At 35.0% G+C, this 12,535-nt stretch overlaps 2 protein-coding genes across 2 annotated transcripts; one reads left to right on the forward strand and one right to left on the reverse strand.

Moving 5' to 3' along the window:
• Positions 1 to 2,916: 2,916 nt before the first annotated feature.
• Positions 2,917 to 3,639, reverse strand: LOC108663228 (uncharacterized). Its single transcript, XM_018126811.2, has one exon. It carries the CDS (start codon positions 3,637 to 3,639, stop codon positions 2,917 to 2,919), a length of 723 nt encoding a protein of 240 aa, XP_017982300.2.
• Positions 3,640 to 10,863: 7,224 nt separating this feature from the next.
• P1R1 (transcription factor) lies at positions 10,864 to 12,134 on the forward strand. Its single transcript, XM_007013912.3, has 2 exons — positions 10,864 to 11,026; positions 11,374 to 12,134. The coding sequence occupies exon 2, from the start codon at positions 11,375 to 11,377 to the stop codon at positions 11,939 to 11,941; it is 567 nt and encodes a 188-aa protein (XP_007013974.3). The 5' UTR covers positions 10,864 to 11,026; position 11,374; the 3' UTR covers positions 11,942 to 12,134.
• Positions 12,135 to 12,535: the final 401 nt, after the last annotated feature.

The raw sequence follows: 12,535 nt of genomic DNA on the forward strand, positions 1-12,535 counted from the left end.
ATTATATATTGATATACTAATCATCCAACATGCTCACATGCTTATATTGCAGAAGCAAATAAACATAAATTGGGGCATTTTCCATCTTGTGGTGGATACAACCCATAAGCCATCCAATGGTAAAACATTGAAAGTATAATTATTACATGACATAAAAAAGTCATAAATCCATAACAGTATCAAATATAAAGACAAACTCGATTAGTGGAGTATGACACAAATGAAAGGACTGACATCTACTAGATGCCATGACAATCATCTACCAGAGCAACCATACAAGATTGCATTTCCCAAATGGATAGCAAGCCAAGCTATCTACTCTATTGATATGAAAAAAATAAGGGGTAACAACATGTGAGTCATAAAGACTACGTGAGCAGATTCGGGGAAAGGGAACAAGCAATAGGAAATATCATTTAAAAGAAATACACTTTCAGAAAGTATGCAAATATATGATAAATCAATATCTACAAATCTTGTCTTTGCAAGCACTAATACAAACCAAGTCTCGCTTGTCCAACATCCTCACTTGACAATCCCACTTACCAAGCATGTCAACAATCACCTAGTCGATGCTCAACTAATTCCTTTATTTTTGAGTTTGTTATCTTTCAAACGACATCAAGAAATGAATAGTTTTTCTCACTCTAAGACCGATATCTTTCAAACAGTACATGGATGGTATACTTTTCCTTTTATAAAGCATTATTGGTAAAACAATTCATAAAATTTTAAAAGAATATTTAAAAGTTGGAAATCACATCAAAAGTCTGATTAAACATCATTTCAAAAGTGTTTGAAACATAATTTGAAGTTCTCAAAGATTTAGTTGCAAACATAAACACATTTCTATCTAAAAAAGCTTTTGAAAACATTTCGATACAGAAATAAACCTGATCTATCGATACATAGATAGATGGAGCTATCTATCGATAGATTTATCACATCTATCGATATAAAGAAAACATAATGTAATTTTGAAGGTTTTGTGTTGCATCTATCGATACTTCATGAATAAGTATCGATAAATAAGCTACAAAGAGTCAAAATTCAACCTAGAACTCATCCTTAAGACCTCAAACAAGTCTATAATTCCACCATAGACAAATAAACGACAAGTACTCAGCATATAAACAATGGTTATGACGTAATCCATCAATTCAATCATGAATTTTATAACAATTTAGTCTAAATCACCACATTAGACATTCATTTGATATTAGTCTACATCACCACATTAGACATTCATTCAATCAAAAACGGAGCCTAACCAAGGACAACTAGATCACCTAGTGTCATCACACTGAAACTGAACTGTCGGTTGCTCTTTGGTTGACAACTATTCAATAAAAAGGTTTGTACTTCATTAGCTACCAAATCCAATGAGTATTGAGAAATTCTCGACCAACTCAAGCTGCCTCTCATTGTACATAATGGCTAGTGTTCCCTACCACTAGCTACAGGTCCTTATACCAATAGGCTCCAACAATCACAAAACACAATTCAACATATAGTAAATAATATCCAAATAAATGAATCAAATCATCAATAAACATAATGTTAAAACATTATAGCCTTTAGTCAAACAACCATGACAACATTCATAATAATTAACCACAAACACCATGGCATCAATAAGGAGAAAACATTTCTCATGCATCTTTTAAAAATTCATCCATCACACATCAATCATTCACAAATGAGATCTTGAGATTTAAACGTATTGAAAGGCTTGTTCCCCATTTTCGAATACTATATAGTAAACTATATATAGCTAGTCTATAGTTTTCACAAACATTCTTGAAAACATTTGTTCACCTCACAAATGTAATCAAAACTCATTTATATGCAAGGCAAAAGATAAGCATGCTTAATTATATCAAAATAATTAAAAACACCGCATTCAACCACCTCAATGAAGTGTTCTTTGCCTTCCAAGGATTTTCGAAAAACACTTGGCCTTCCAACAACTTGAACTTTGTCAACAACACCTATCATGAACTTTCCAACATTAATACTTGGTTCTTCTAAGCTAATAGTTATCATATCATTCCTCAAAAATTTCTAGCAACACTTAATCCAAAATCTAGCATCTAATCTAACTTCTAACCAAAGGATTTAAATCAACTATAAGCTAGAGTTAGAACAACTTTACCTTGGTGAGCTTAAGGACCTTAAAACCAAGTAAAAAACCTAGATTTTAAGATTAAAACAAATTTAAGCACTTCATAAAATTTCTAGAAAACTAAACATGAGATTAATCGATTAAAAATTGATTATTTACCTTCTAAAAAATTGATTATTTTAACACCAACTTTAAAAAAAATGGATATTTACCTTCCAAAGCACTTGGGATGGAAAACCAAGCTTAAGGATTGAGTTGAGGAAAAATGTAGTTGAGAGCATAAAAGTAAGAACGTGGTTATGTGTCTAGCTAAAAACCTCGTTTCTACCAAACAAAGAAAAGCTGAGGGTTTTAAGGCTTTTAAATATGGTTGCAAAGACCAAAATGTCCATATTCTTTCTAGTTCGGACGTCATCTATCGATAGATCGGGCCTATTTATCGATAGATAGGAATATTTATCGATAAATGTTCATCAATTTGAAATTTTTTGAGTTTTCTAGGTTGATCTATCGATACATGATGAATATGTATCGATAGATATACTTTAGAATGCTTGTTTTAAGTCCAAAATCAGTCTTTTGACTCCAAAAAGATCCCAACTCCGAAATATACTTATATGTTCAATAAAAATATGAAATTCCAAGTTAAAATGCTACTATAACATGTTTAGAAACAATAAATTACCAGCTCACCAAGTTAGGTTACGATTCTAACCTTTATCTAGATATAGGTTTCACATTTTCTCCCTTTAAGAAATTCATCCTTGAATTTAGGCAACTAGCTACTAACTTCAATTCTGAAATAAGTGCATGTACTTCATGCATATCTCGTCCTCAGCCTTCCAAGTCACCTTTTCATTGGAGTGATTACGCAAAAGGACATTCACTAAAGCTACATCCTTGGTGCGAAGTTGCTTAATTTGCCTATCCAAAATCTTAATCGATACCTCCTTATACAACAAATCATCTCCCACCTGAATCTCCTCATGATGAAGCACATGAGTTGGATTAGGGTTGTACTTGCATATTATGGATAGGTGAAACACTAGATGAATGCTAGAAAGATCTGGGGGTAGCGCCAATCTATAAGCTACTGCATCAACTCTCTTTAGTATCTCATAAGGCCTAATGTATCTAGAGCTTAGCTTATCGTTCTTACCAAACCGCATAATCCCCTTGATCGGTGAAACTCTAAGAACAACATGATCGCCTACCTCAAACTCCAAGTCTTGATGTCTATGGTTGGTGTAAGACTTTTGTTGACTTTGAATTATCAACAACCTATCTTGAATCAACCAAATTTTATCGGTAGCTTCTTGAACCATCTTCGGCCCAAGGAGTTTCCTCTCAACAACCTTAAACCCAGTGATAGATGATCTACACTTATGTCCATACAATGTCTCATAAGGCTCCATCTCAATACTAGCATGATAATTGTTATTGTAGGCAAATTCTATGAAAGGCAAATATCTATCCCAAGTAACTCTAAAGTCAACAACACAAGCCTGTAACATGTCTTCTAAGGTCTTTATGGTTTTTTCAAACTGTCCATTGGTTTGAGGATGAAAAGTAGTGTTAAAATTTAGTTTAGTCCCTAAAGCCTCTTGGAATTTATCCTAAATTGACTAGTGAATTGGGTACATCTATTCGAGACTATAGTAATCAAAAACCCGTGCAGTCGCACTCTCTCTTCAATGTACAGTCTTGCATATTGTGCTACTCCATAAGTAACCTTCACCAGTAGGAGATGTGCAGACTTAGTCAACCTATCCACTGTCACCAAAATGAAATCAAACCTTTTACTAGTGAGCAGTAGTCTTGTCACAAAATTAATAGATATTTGCTTCCACTTACACTTAGGAATGGGTAAAGGCTATAACAACCCTACAAGACTTAATGCTCTGCATTGATCTGTTGGCATACCAAGCACTTAGCCACAAACTCGACTTTATCTTTCTTTAAGGTTGCCTACCAGTATACCTTTCTCAAGTCATGGTATATTGGCTCTTGGGTGAACTACATAAGCAGTCAAATGCACCTCCTCAAGAATTTCTCTCCTGAGGCCATCCACATCCAACACATACATTCTCACTCCATAGTGGAGTAAGCTACCAGAGTCTCTAAAAAATTGTTGTCCTTTCCTCCATTGGGCATCATTTAAGGCCTTGGTCACCTATTCATCCTTATCTTGGGCCTCATTAATGTGATTGAGTACCATAGTTCTAACTAAAAAATGTGCTAATCTAGCATCAGTCTCATTGACCTCAAAATGCAGAACCATGTCTCCCAAACCATGGATATCTCTCACCAAAAGCCTTATACCAGAGATGATATGGGCCAAACTCCCCATAAACTTCGTGCTCAAAGCATCAACTACCACAATAACTTTACTGGGATGATACAAGATGGTACAATCATAATCCTTAAGCAACTTTATCCATCGATGTTGCCTAAGATTAAGGTCATTATGCTAAAAAATGTACTTGAGCTCTTATGATCGGTATAGATCTCACACATTTACCCATAAAGGTAATGTCTTCAAATCTTAAGAGCAAAGACAATGGCGGCCATCTTTAAGCCATGGGTAGGATAATTCTACTTGTGCCTTTTTAGTCGTCTAAAGGCATAAGCTATGACCTTTTTGTGTTGCATCAACACGCAATATAAACCAACACATGAGGCATCACAATAAGCTGTATATCCTCCTACTCCCTATTGTAGGCTAAGTATGGGAGCTAAAGTAAGACAACTCTTGAACTTCTCAAAGCTCTCCTTACAAGCCTTATTCCATTAGAACTTCATACCCTTTTGAGCTAACTTGGTCATAGGGGTTGCAAGCCTAGAAAAATTCTTGACAAACTACCTATAATACTTAGCTAAACCTAGGAAGCTACAAATCTCAGTCATTGAAGTTGGCCTTGGCCATTTCTCCATGGCCTTTATCTTCTTTGGATCAACCATAATTCCTTCATTGGATATCACATGATCCAAGAAACTAACGCTATCAAACCAAAACTCGCACTTGGAGAACATAGCATATAATCAATGATCTTTAAACATCAAGAGCATACTTGTGTTCCTCCTTACTCCTTGAGTACACCAAAATGTCATCAATGAATACCATTACAAAATTGTACAAATATGTTTGAACATCCAATTCATCATATCCATAAAACTTGTTGAGGCGTTCATAAGATCATAAAACATCACTAAAAACTCATAGTGTCCATACCTAGCACAGAATATAGTCTTAGGCACATCTTTCTTCCTAATCTTGAGTTAGTGGTAACCAAAGTGAAGATCAATCTTGGAGAAACACTGTTTTCTTTGTAACTGATCAAACAAATCATCAATATAAGGAAGTGAATTCTTGTTCTTGATCATTAACTTATTAAGCTATCGGTAATCAATACACAACCTAAGTGATCCATCTTTCTTCTTAAGAAATAGCACTAGTGCACCCCATGGTGACATACTAAGGCATATAAAACCCTTATCGAACAGAATCTCCAATTGATCTTTGAGCTCCTTAAGCTTTACCAATTCTATATGGTATGGTGGGATAGATGTCAATCAAGTATCATTCACCAGATCTATCAAAACTCAACCTTCCTATTTGGTGGTAAACTAGGTAACTCCTCTGGAAATACATCAAAAAATTCCCTAACAGTGGGTACCTTGATCACACTACCAACCTCCACTTGGGTATCTCTAATACTACAAAAAATCCTTAGCACCCATGCTTCAACAACCTTATCGTCGTCATAGCAGAAACCACATTGATTGGAGCATTACTATGATCACTCTGAATACTAAATGAAAGTTCCTTTGGGTAATTGAATCAACTAGCTTATGGTGGCAATCCACACTAGTGAAATTTGACGATAGTCAATCCATGCCCAAAATCACATCAAAATCTAATATATCTAATAAAATCAAAGTGGCTTGTATGTCTTTATCCCATACTTAGACCACACAAGACTTATACTCAAATTGCGGGATAAACACATCCCTAAGTAGTGTAATCACTGTTAAACCATACTCCATCGAGGTACGTTCAACATCCAATTTCAAAGCAAAACATGGAGACACAAAAGAATGCATATATTCATAATCATATAAAACACGAGCTTCAGAACCACAATTAATAAGAATACCTGAAATTACGGCATTGGACATTTCAACATCTTATGACGTCAAAGCATATACCTTAGCTTGTCCCCTCTCTAGTGCACATACTTTGAGGCTTTACTTTATGAAGTACTACCTGCACTTCTGCCCTTCGCTCCAGGAACTACTCAGATGGGTTGGGCTATAGTAGGTGGTGGCGATAAAGCAGCTTAAGATGTGTAGTGTAAACCCTCTTGTGTCTATGATGCCCTAGGATAGTCTTTCTTCATGTGCCTTGGCATCCCATATCGATAACAAGATAACTGAGTGTTAAACCTTGAGGTCTGTTGCCTAGAAATAGAGTTTGATCTCTTATCACAACAAGATCTGGCATTAATTGTACCACTCCCTTGATGGGAACCATGACATTGAGAAATTCTCTATTGGCCCTTATGGCTTGTGGACGATCCATGTCCAGTGCTAAAACTTTTTGGCCCTTAATCCTCAGCCTCTTGGACCTATCCCAAGTCGTTTGACTCATTGCAATCCTAGTCTCGATCCTTTGAGCATAGTCAACTACAGAAGCATAAGTGCCAAAACTCTAAGACGCAACAACCATAAACAATGACTCAACTAGTCCATCCATAAAGCGTTTGATCCTCATATCTCTAGAAAGACAAGGTATGGTGCATATTGTACAACTGCGTGAGCTGGATATTATACTCCAACACCATTATGCCAAACGTCTAAACTAGTGCCTCAAACTTAAGTGATTTGGTGGCTCAAGCATTATTAGGTAGAAATTGGCTTAGAAAAGTAGTGTAAAACTCCTCACATGTCAATGGGTTAACATCAATTGGCCTACTTCTATGCAGAAACTGATACCATAGATAAGCCACATTCTTCAGCTTAAAGCCAACCAATTCAATTGATTGGACACTAGAGCATCCTAAAACAGTATAGATCTTCTCCATCTTATCTAGGAAAATCTTTGGGTTCTCAATCACATCAGAACTAGAGAATGAGGGTTGTTTTAAACTCAAATTGACATTGATCATCTTGACCTTGTGAGCTAAGCATAGGACACACTGGCTGTTGCTCTTCTATGCAATGTTGAAGATCGTCCATGCAAGTAGTCATCACTTCCATCACCCTACTAACCCCTTTTAGGTTAGTTATTACGTTTGCCAAAGTCAACTCCCTAGTGGGTATCTCATCTTTAATCTCCTAAGATTAAGCATCAATAAGCTCTTCTACAAGTTTCTTTATTGCAGGTGTCCCAATATTAGCTGCAATCGGTGGCTTACCATCAATAGCAATTGGTGGCTCCTCACTAGCAAACTTAACAGCCTTGCCTTGCTTACCATTTCCTCTAACAATGGAAAACTATGGCCGAGTAGTGGCATCAATTGGAGTGTCTCACTCTACCATGTCCTTAGTTGTAGCTCGTGTCTGAAGCGACATTAAAACGTGGACAAAGTGCAAACACTAAACTTAGTGCAGATACAAGGTAGGTGCTAGCAAACTTGGGAATCCATGTACTATCTTGTTCGCTATTTGTGCTATTTGTCACATCTCAAATACAAAACATGACGCAAACACCCAACTATTACACTGATTCAAGCAAGACTTTTAGGACTCAGTTAACCTAACGCTCTGATACTAACTTTGTTACGATCCAATCCAGGTTCATGATCGACGTAAGGGTATTGATGAAAATTACCCTCTTAACACATGCAAGCCTAAATAATAAATAAAACCATACATTCACATGTATTACAATGTAACCATGATTAATTATATATCGATACATTAATCATTCAACATGCTCTTGTGCTACACTGCAAAAGCAAATAAACATAAATTCATGCATTTGCCATCATGTGGTGGATACAACCCATAAGCCATTCGGTGGCAAAACATTGAAAGTATAATTATTACATGACATAACAAAATCATAAATCCATAATAGTGTGAAATATAAAGATAGACTCGATTAGTGGAGTACGATACAAATGAAAAGGTTGATGTCTACTAGATGCCATGATAATCACCTACCAGACCAATCGTAAAAGACTACTCCTCCCAGTAAGCCAAGCTATTTGCTCTATTGATCTAAAAAAAATAAGGGGTAAAAATGATTGAGTCATAAAGACGTTGTGAGCATATAGGGGGAAGGGGAACAAGCAGTAAGGAAGAGTATTTGAAAGAATACACTTTTAGAAAGTATGCAAATAAATGATAAATCAATATCTACAAAGCGCATATTTTCAAACACTAATACAAACTGAGTCTTACTTGTCTAGTGTCTTCACCTGACAATCCCACTTACCAATCATGTCAACAATCACCTAATCGAAGCTCGACCAATTCTTTCATTTTTGAGCTTGTTATCTTTCAAACAACATGAAGAAACATATACCTTGTCTCACTCCAAAATCGATATCTTTCAAATGGTACATGGATGGTATACTTTTTCTTTTTATAAAGCATTATTGGTAAAACAATTTATAAACTTTTAAAAGAATATTTAAAAGTTGGAAATCACATCAAAAGTTTGATTAAACATCATTTCAAAAGTGTTTGAAACATAATTTGAAGTTCTCAAAAATTTAGTTGCAAACATAAACACATTTCTATCTAAAAATGCTTTAGAAGACATTTCGATACATAAATAAACCCGATCTATTGATACATCATGCCTATCTATCGATAGATATCTCCATCAATCAATAGATAGAAAACAAAATGCAATTATAAAGGTTTTGTATTGCATCTATTGATACTTCATGAACAAGTATCGATAGATCAGCTACAGTGAGAAAAAATTCAACCTAGAACTCATCGCTAAGACCTCAAACAAGTCTATAATTCCACCATAGACAAATAAACAACAAATACTCAGCATATAAATAATGGTTATGATGCAATCCATCAATCCAATCATGAATTCGATAACAATTTAGAATAAATAATGACATTAGACATTCATTTGAAATTAACTTAGTCTAAATCACCATATTAAACATTCATTCAATCATAAATGGTGCTTAACCAAGGACAACTAAACCACCTAGTGTCGTCACACTAGAATCAAATAGTTCGTTACTCTATGGTCGGTAACCATTTAATAAAAAGGGTAGTACTTCGTTAACCACCAAATCCACCGAGTCTCAAGAACGTAATGGCTTGGCCAACGATAGGCTAAGCCATCAACTTTGAATTTAAGGATGCCATCTGGGGGAGGTTGCCACGAGATATTAGGATGAGAGACAAAAAGAGATCACCTAGGGAAAAGAGTACATAGCTTAGTCCACCAATCGAAATCATCAATAACGGCATCACCCTCATTAGCTCGAATCTAAAGTAAAGAGCACATCTTAATATGATAAAAGATCTCATTAGTATCCCAAGATTTGTTAGAGAAGACTATCTCGTTACATGCAAGCTAGAGGGACCAAAGGGTGGAGGCACCAACACTAAGCCATCGTTTGTGCACAATTCCCGAGAAAGGGCATTTTGCTCAAGATTGGATGAACATAGAGACCGTTCAAAGTGCACACCAACAAGTCCCCACCACAGCAAAACAAGTCCCCATACTTGCTATTTTGAAATTTGAATCTTAACCTTCATTCTTTATCCATGAGCTAGCAATTATATAATTTTCCATACACCATAATACCTTCACTTTGGAATTTGAATCACATTTTTTTGCAATCTAATTATTACTTCGATCTTAAGCTTCATTCTCTATCCATGAGCTAGCAATTATCTAGTTTTCACTTAAAATATGGCAACAAACAAGATGCAAATATTTCTTTAAGATCAAAAGAGCGTTTCAAATTAAATGTTCAAAATTTTGTCCAATTTATTCTTTTAAACATTTACAAATTTAATTTTTTATGTTCCATATTAAATTTTAGTATTTTTTTTACTTTTGACATTAAAAATTATAATTTATTAATATAATATTTTTTTAAAAAAATATTAAAAATACTTAAGTCAAAGCATTTTTTCTAATTTCCCGATCAAAACAAAAGTGTACATTCCATTCAAAACAGAAAGAGTATATTTGATGCTGAAGTTCATACCCTTTTAAGGCATTCATTCTTATTAGTTGATTTTGTCATATTCTATTTTTTTTCTTCCAAAAAAATCTTTTTTTTTAACTTTCGGTTGATAATTTTATATATGTTTGAGTTAAAATATGATGCTCTCCTTCCTCACAAAGAAAAGCTAGTTAAGAGTATACGAGTGAATATTTAATTTAGTGATAAGTATATGTGTATCCCTTTACTTAAAAAATTGGCTCCAAATACTATTTTCCAAATCAAAAGAAAAACTAGCTATGAAACGGGGAGTTCGTGAATGAAGAATCCAATTTGAGAGTTTTGTTTGTATTCATAGCGAGTTATAAAGGTTAGGTTTGCATTACATTAAGAAGACCTCTTAATTTTTGTAAAAAATTTAATAATAATATAATAATAATTTTTTAATATATCCTCTAGGGTTTGTGTGGTGGGCCATGCAAGCCATGTGCCTGCATGTGCTGTGTCTTTCTCTCATAGACCCACCACTTCTTTCCTTTGAGCAAATAAATGGAGTTTCTGCACATTCTTCTCTTTCTCATTCCTCTCTCTCTCTCTATGTTTCTGAACCTCTTTCTTGGATTCTGATACACTTTCTTGGATCTGTTGAACGGCTTCACTCTCTGCAACTTTTGTTTCTAATACTTCTCTCAAGATTAATTTTAGCTCTTTCTATTTCCGTACAAGAAAAAATTTTAGCAAGGTACGTAGTGTTTTTTAGTTTACTACTATTATTCAGTACTCTAACTTAGATATATATTCAACAGCTAAACTAAGCTAAGTAGTGTACTGTTTACAAGCAATCTTGATCTCTTGCACTTAGTTCTATGGTTTCTGCAGTTGTCCTCTTTGAAACCCTAGCTTCTTCTCTTGCATCATGCAATTTATTTTAACTTTAATCTTCATGCCATTTATTTTCCATTTTATTTCAGTATAAGCATTAGGAGAAAATGAGAAAGGTGGCTATTTCTGATGATAAATTGTTACTTGAAAGCTTTCTATAACAGGATATAGTTACCACACCGAAACGGATTTCTTTTGTTTGTGCAGGATGCGCTCCCCAGGTTCACTCAAGCAAGAATTTCTTAAGAAATGGATAATGGGTTTCCAAAGATGTAGCTCTTCAAAGAAGAGTATGAGTGTCTTGGATAGAAAGAAGGCTATAAAGTTGTCAGCAGATATAGCTATGGCTTCTGCAAGAAAAGGTACGACTTGTTGGAGTCGAGCTCTCATTGCCAGTGCTTCCAAAGACGGCAGTGATAAACATCTAGTTGAGCAAATATTGGGTCCAGAGTCTGAGAGGCTAATATTGATGAAGAAGTTTTCGACAGGAGCATTAGTGTGCAGCAAGAGGATCAGGAGCAAGAAGATCCTGAAAAGGAGTTGCGGAATCCGAAGAACAAGAAAATGTGCACCCCAAGCCGCTCTAGCTAGCTCTATTGCAAAAAGGTTGGTTAGGAAAAGAACCCAAGTTTTGAAAAGTCTAATTCCTGGAGGAGAATTTATGAATGAAGTGTCTTTGATTGAGGAAACTCTAGATTATATCATATCTCTTCGAGCCCAGGTTGATGTAATGAGAAGTCTTGCCATTGCTTCAGCGCTAGTGAATCATAATTAAGAGCATTAGTGGTAAATTGCTCTTGAATTAGTTACTTATATCTTTATATCCCTTTTTTTTTTTTATTTGGTTTGGCCCAACGCCTAGTCTAGCTAGATGAAGGAAAAAGGAAGCTGGAATAGTTGAAGCATGCATGTACAGATGAATTTTTTATATGTAAGTCAATCAAGGCTTTAATTTCAATCTTCTACAAGTCGTTATTCACTTGCATTAAGTTTATAATCACAAGCATAAGTTTCTTATTTATTAGTTGGTAACGCCTCTGTAAAAACCAACTCATACTTCATCTTCTGCTAATTTCTTTCCATTTCGCCCTTTTTTTTATTAATTATAGACTGTTCCATAGGTCTTCAACAGAGGAGACAAATGATAATGAGATTGGTTTGATTATCAGCAGCCACAGGAAATATTAATGAGTGAACATATAAATGAGTGAAAAAAGGAAGATGGTTTGAAAGTACTACTTATCTTTCATTCGCTTTAATTAGTATCATAAATAAGTGTACATTCAAAAGAACATTTAGCTACTCGATTGTTGTTTGGTATGCATGTGGAGAGAGAGAGAGAGAGAGGGAGGGAGGGAAATATGTGGGG

This window comes from Theobroma cacao, chromosome 9 (assembly GCF_053813885.1).
Source record: "Theobroma cacao isolate CCN51 chromosome 9, ASM5381388v1, whole genome shotgun sequence".
In the NCBI taxonomy this organism is placed as follows: Eukaryota; Viridiplantae; Streptophyta; class Magnoliopsida; order Malvales; family Malvaceae; genus Theobroma; species Theobroma cacao.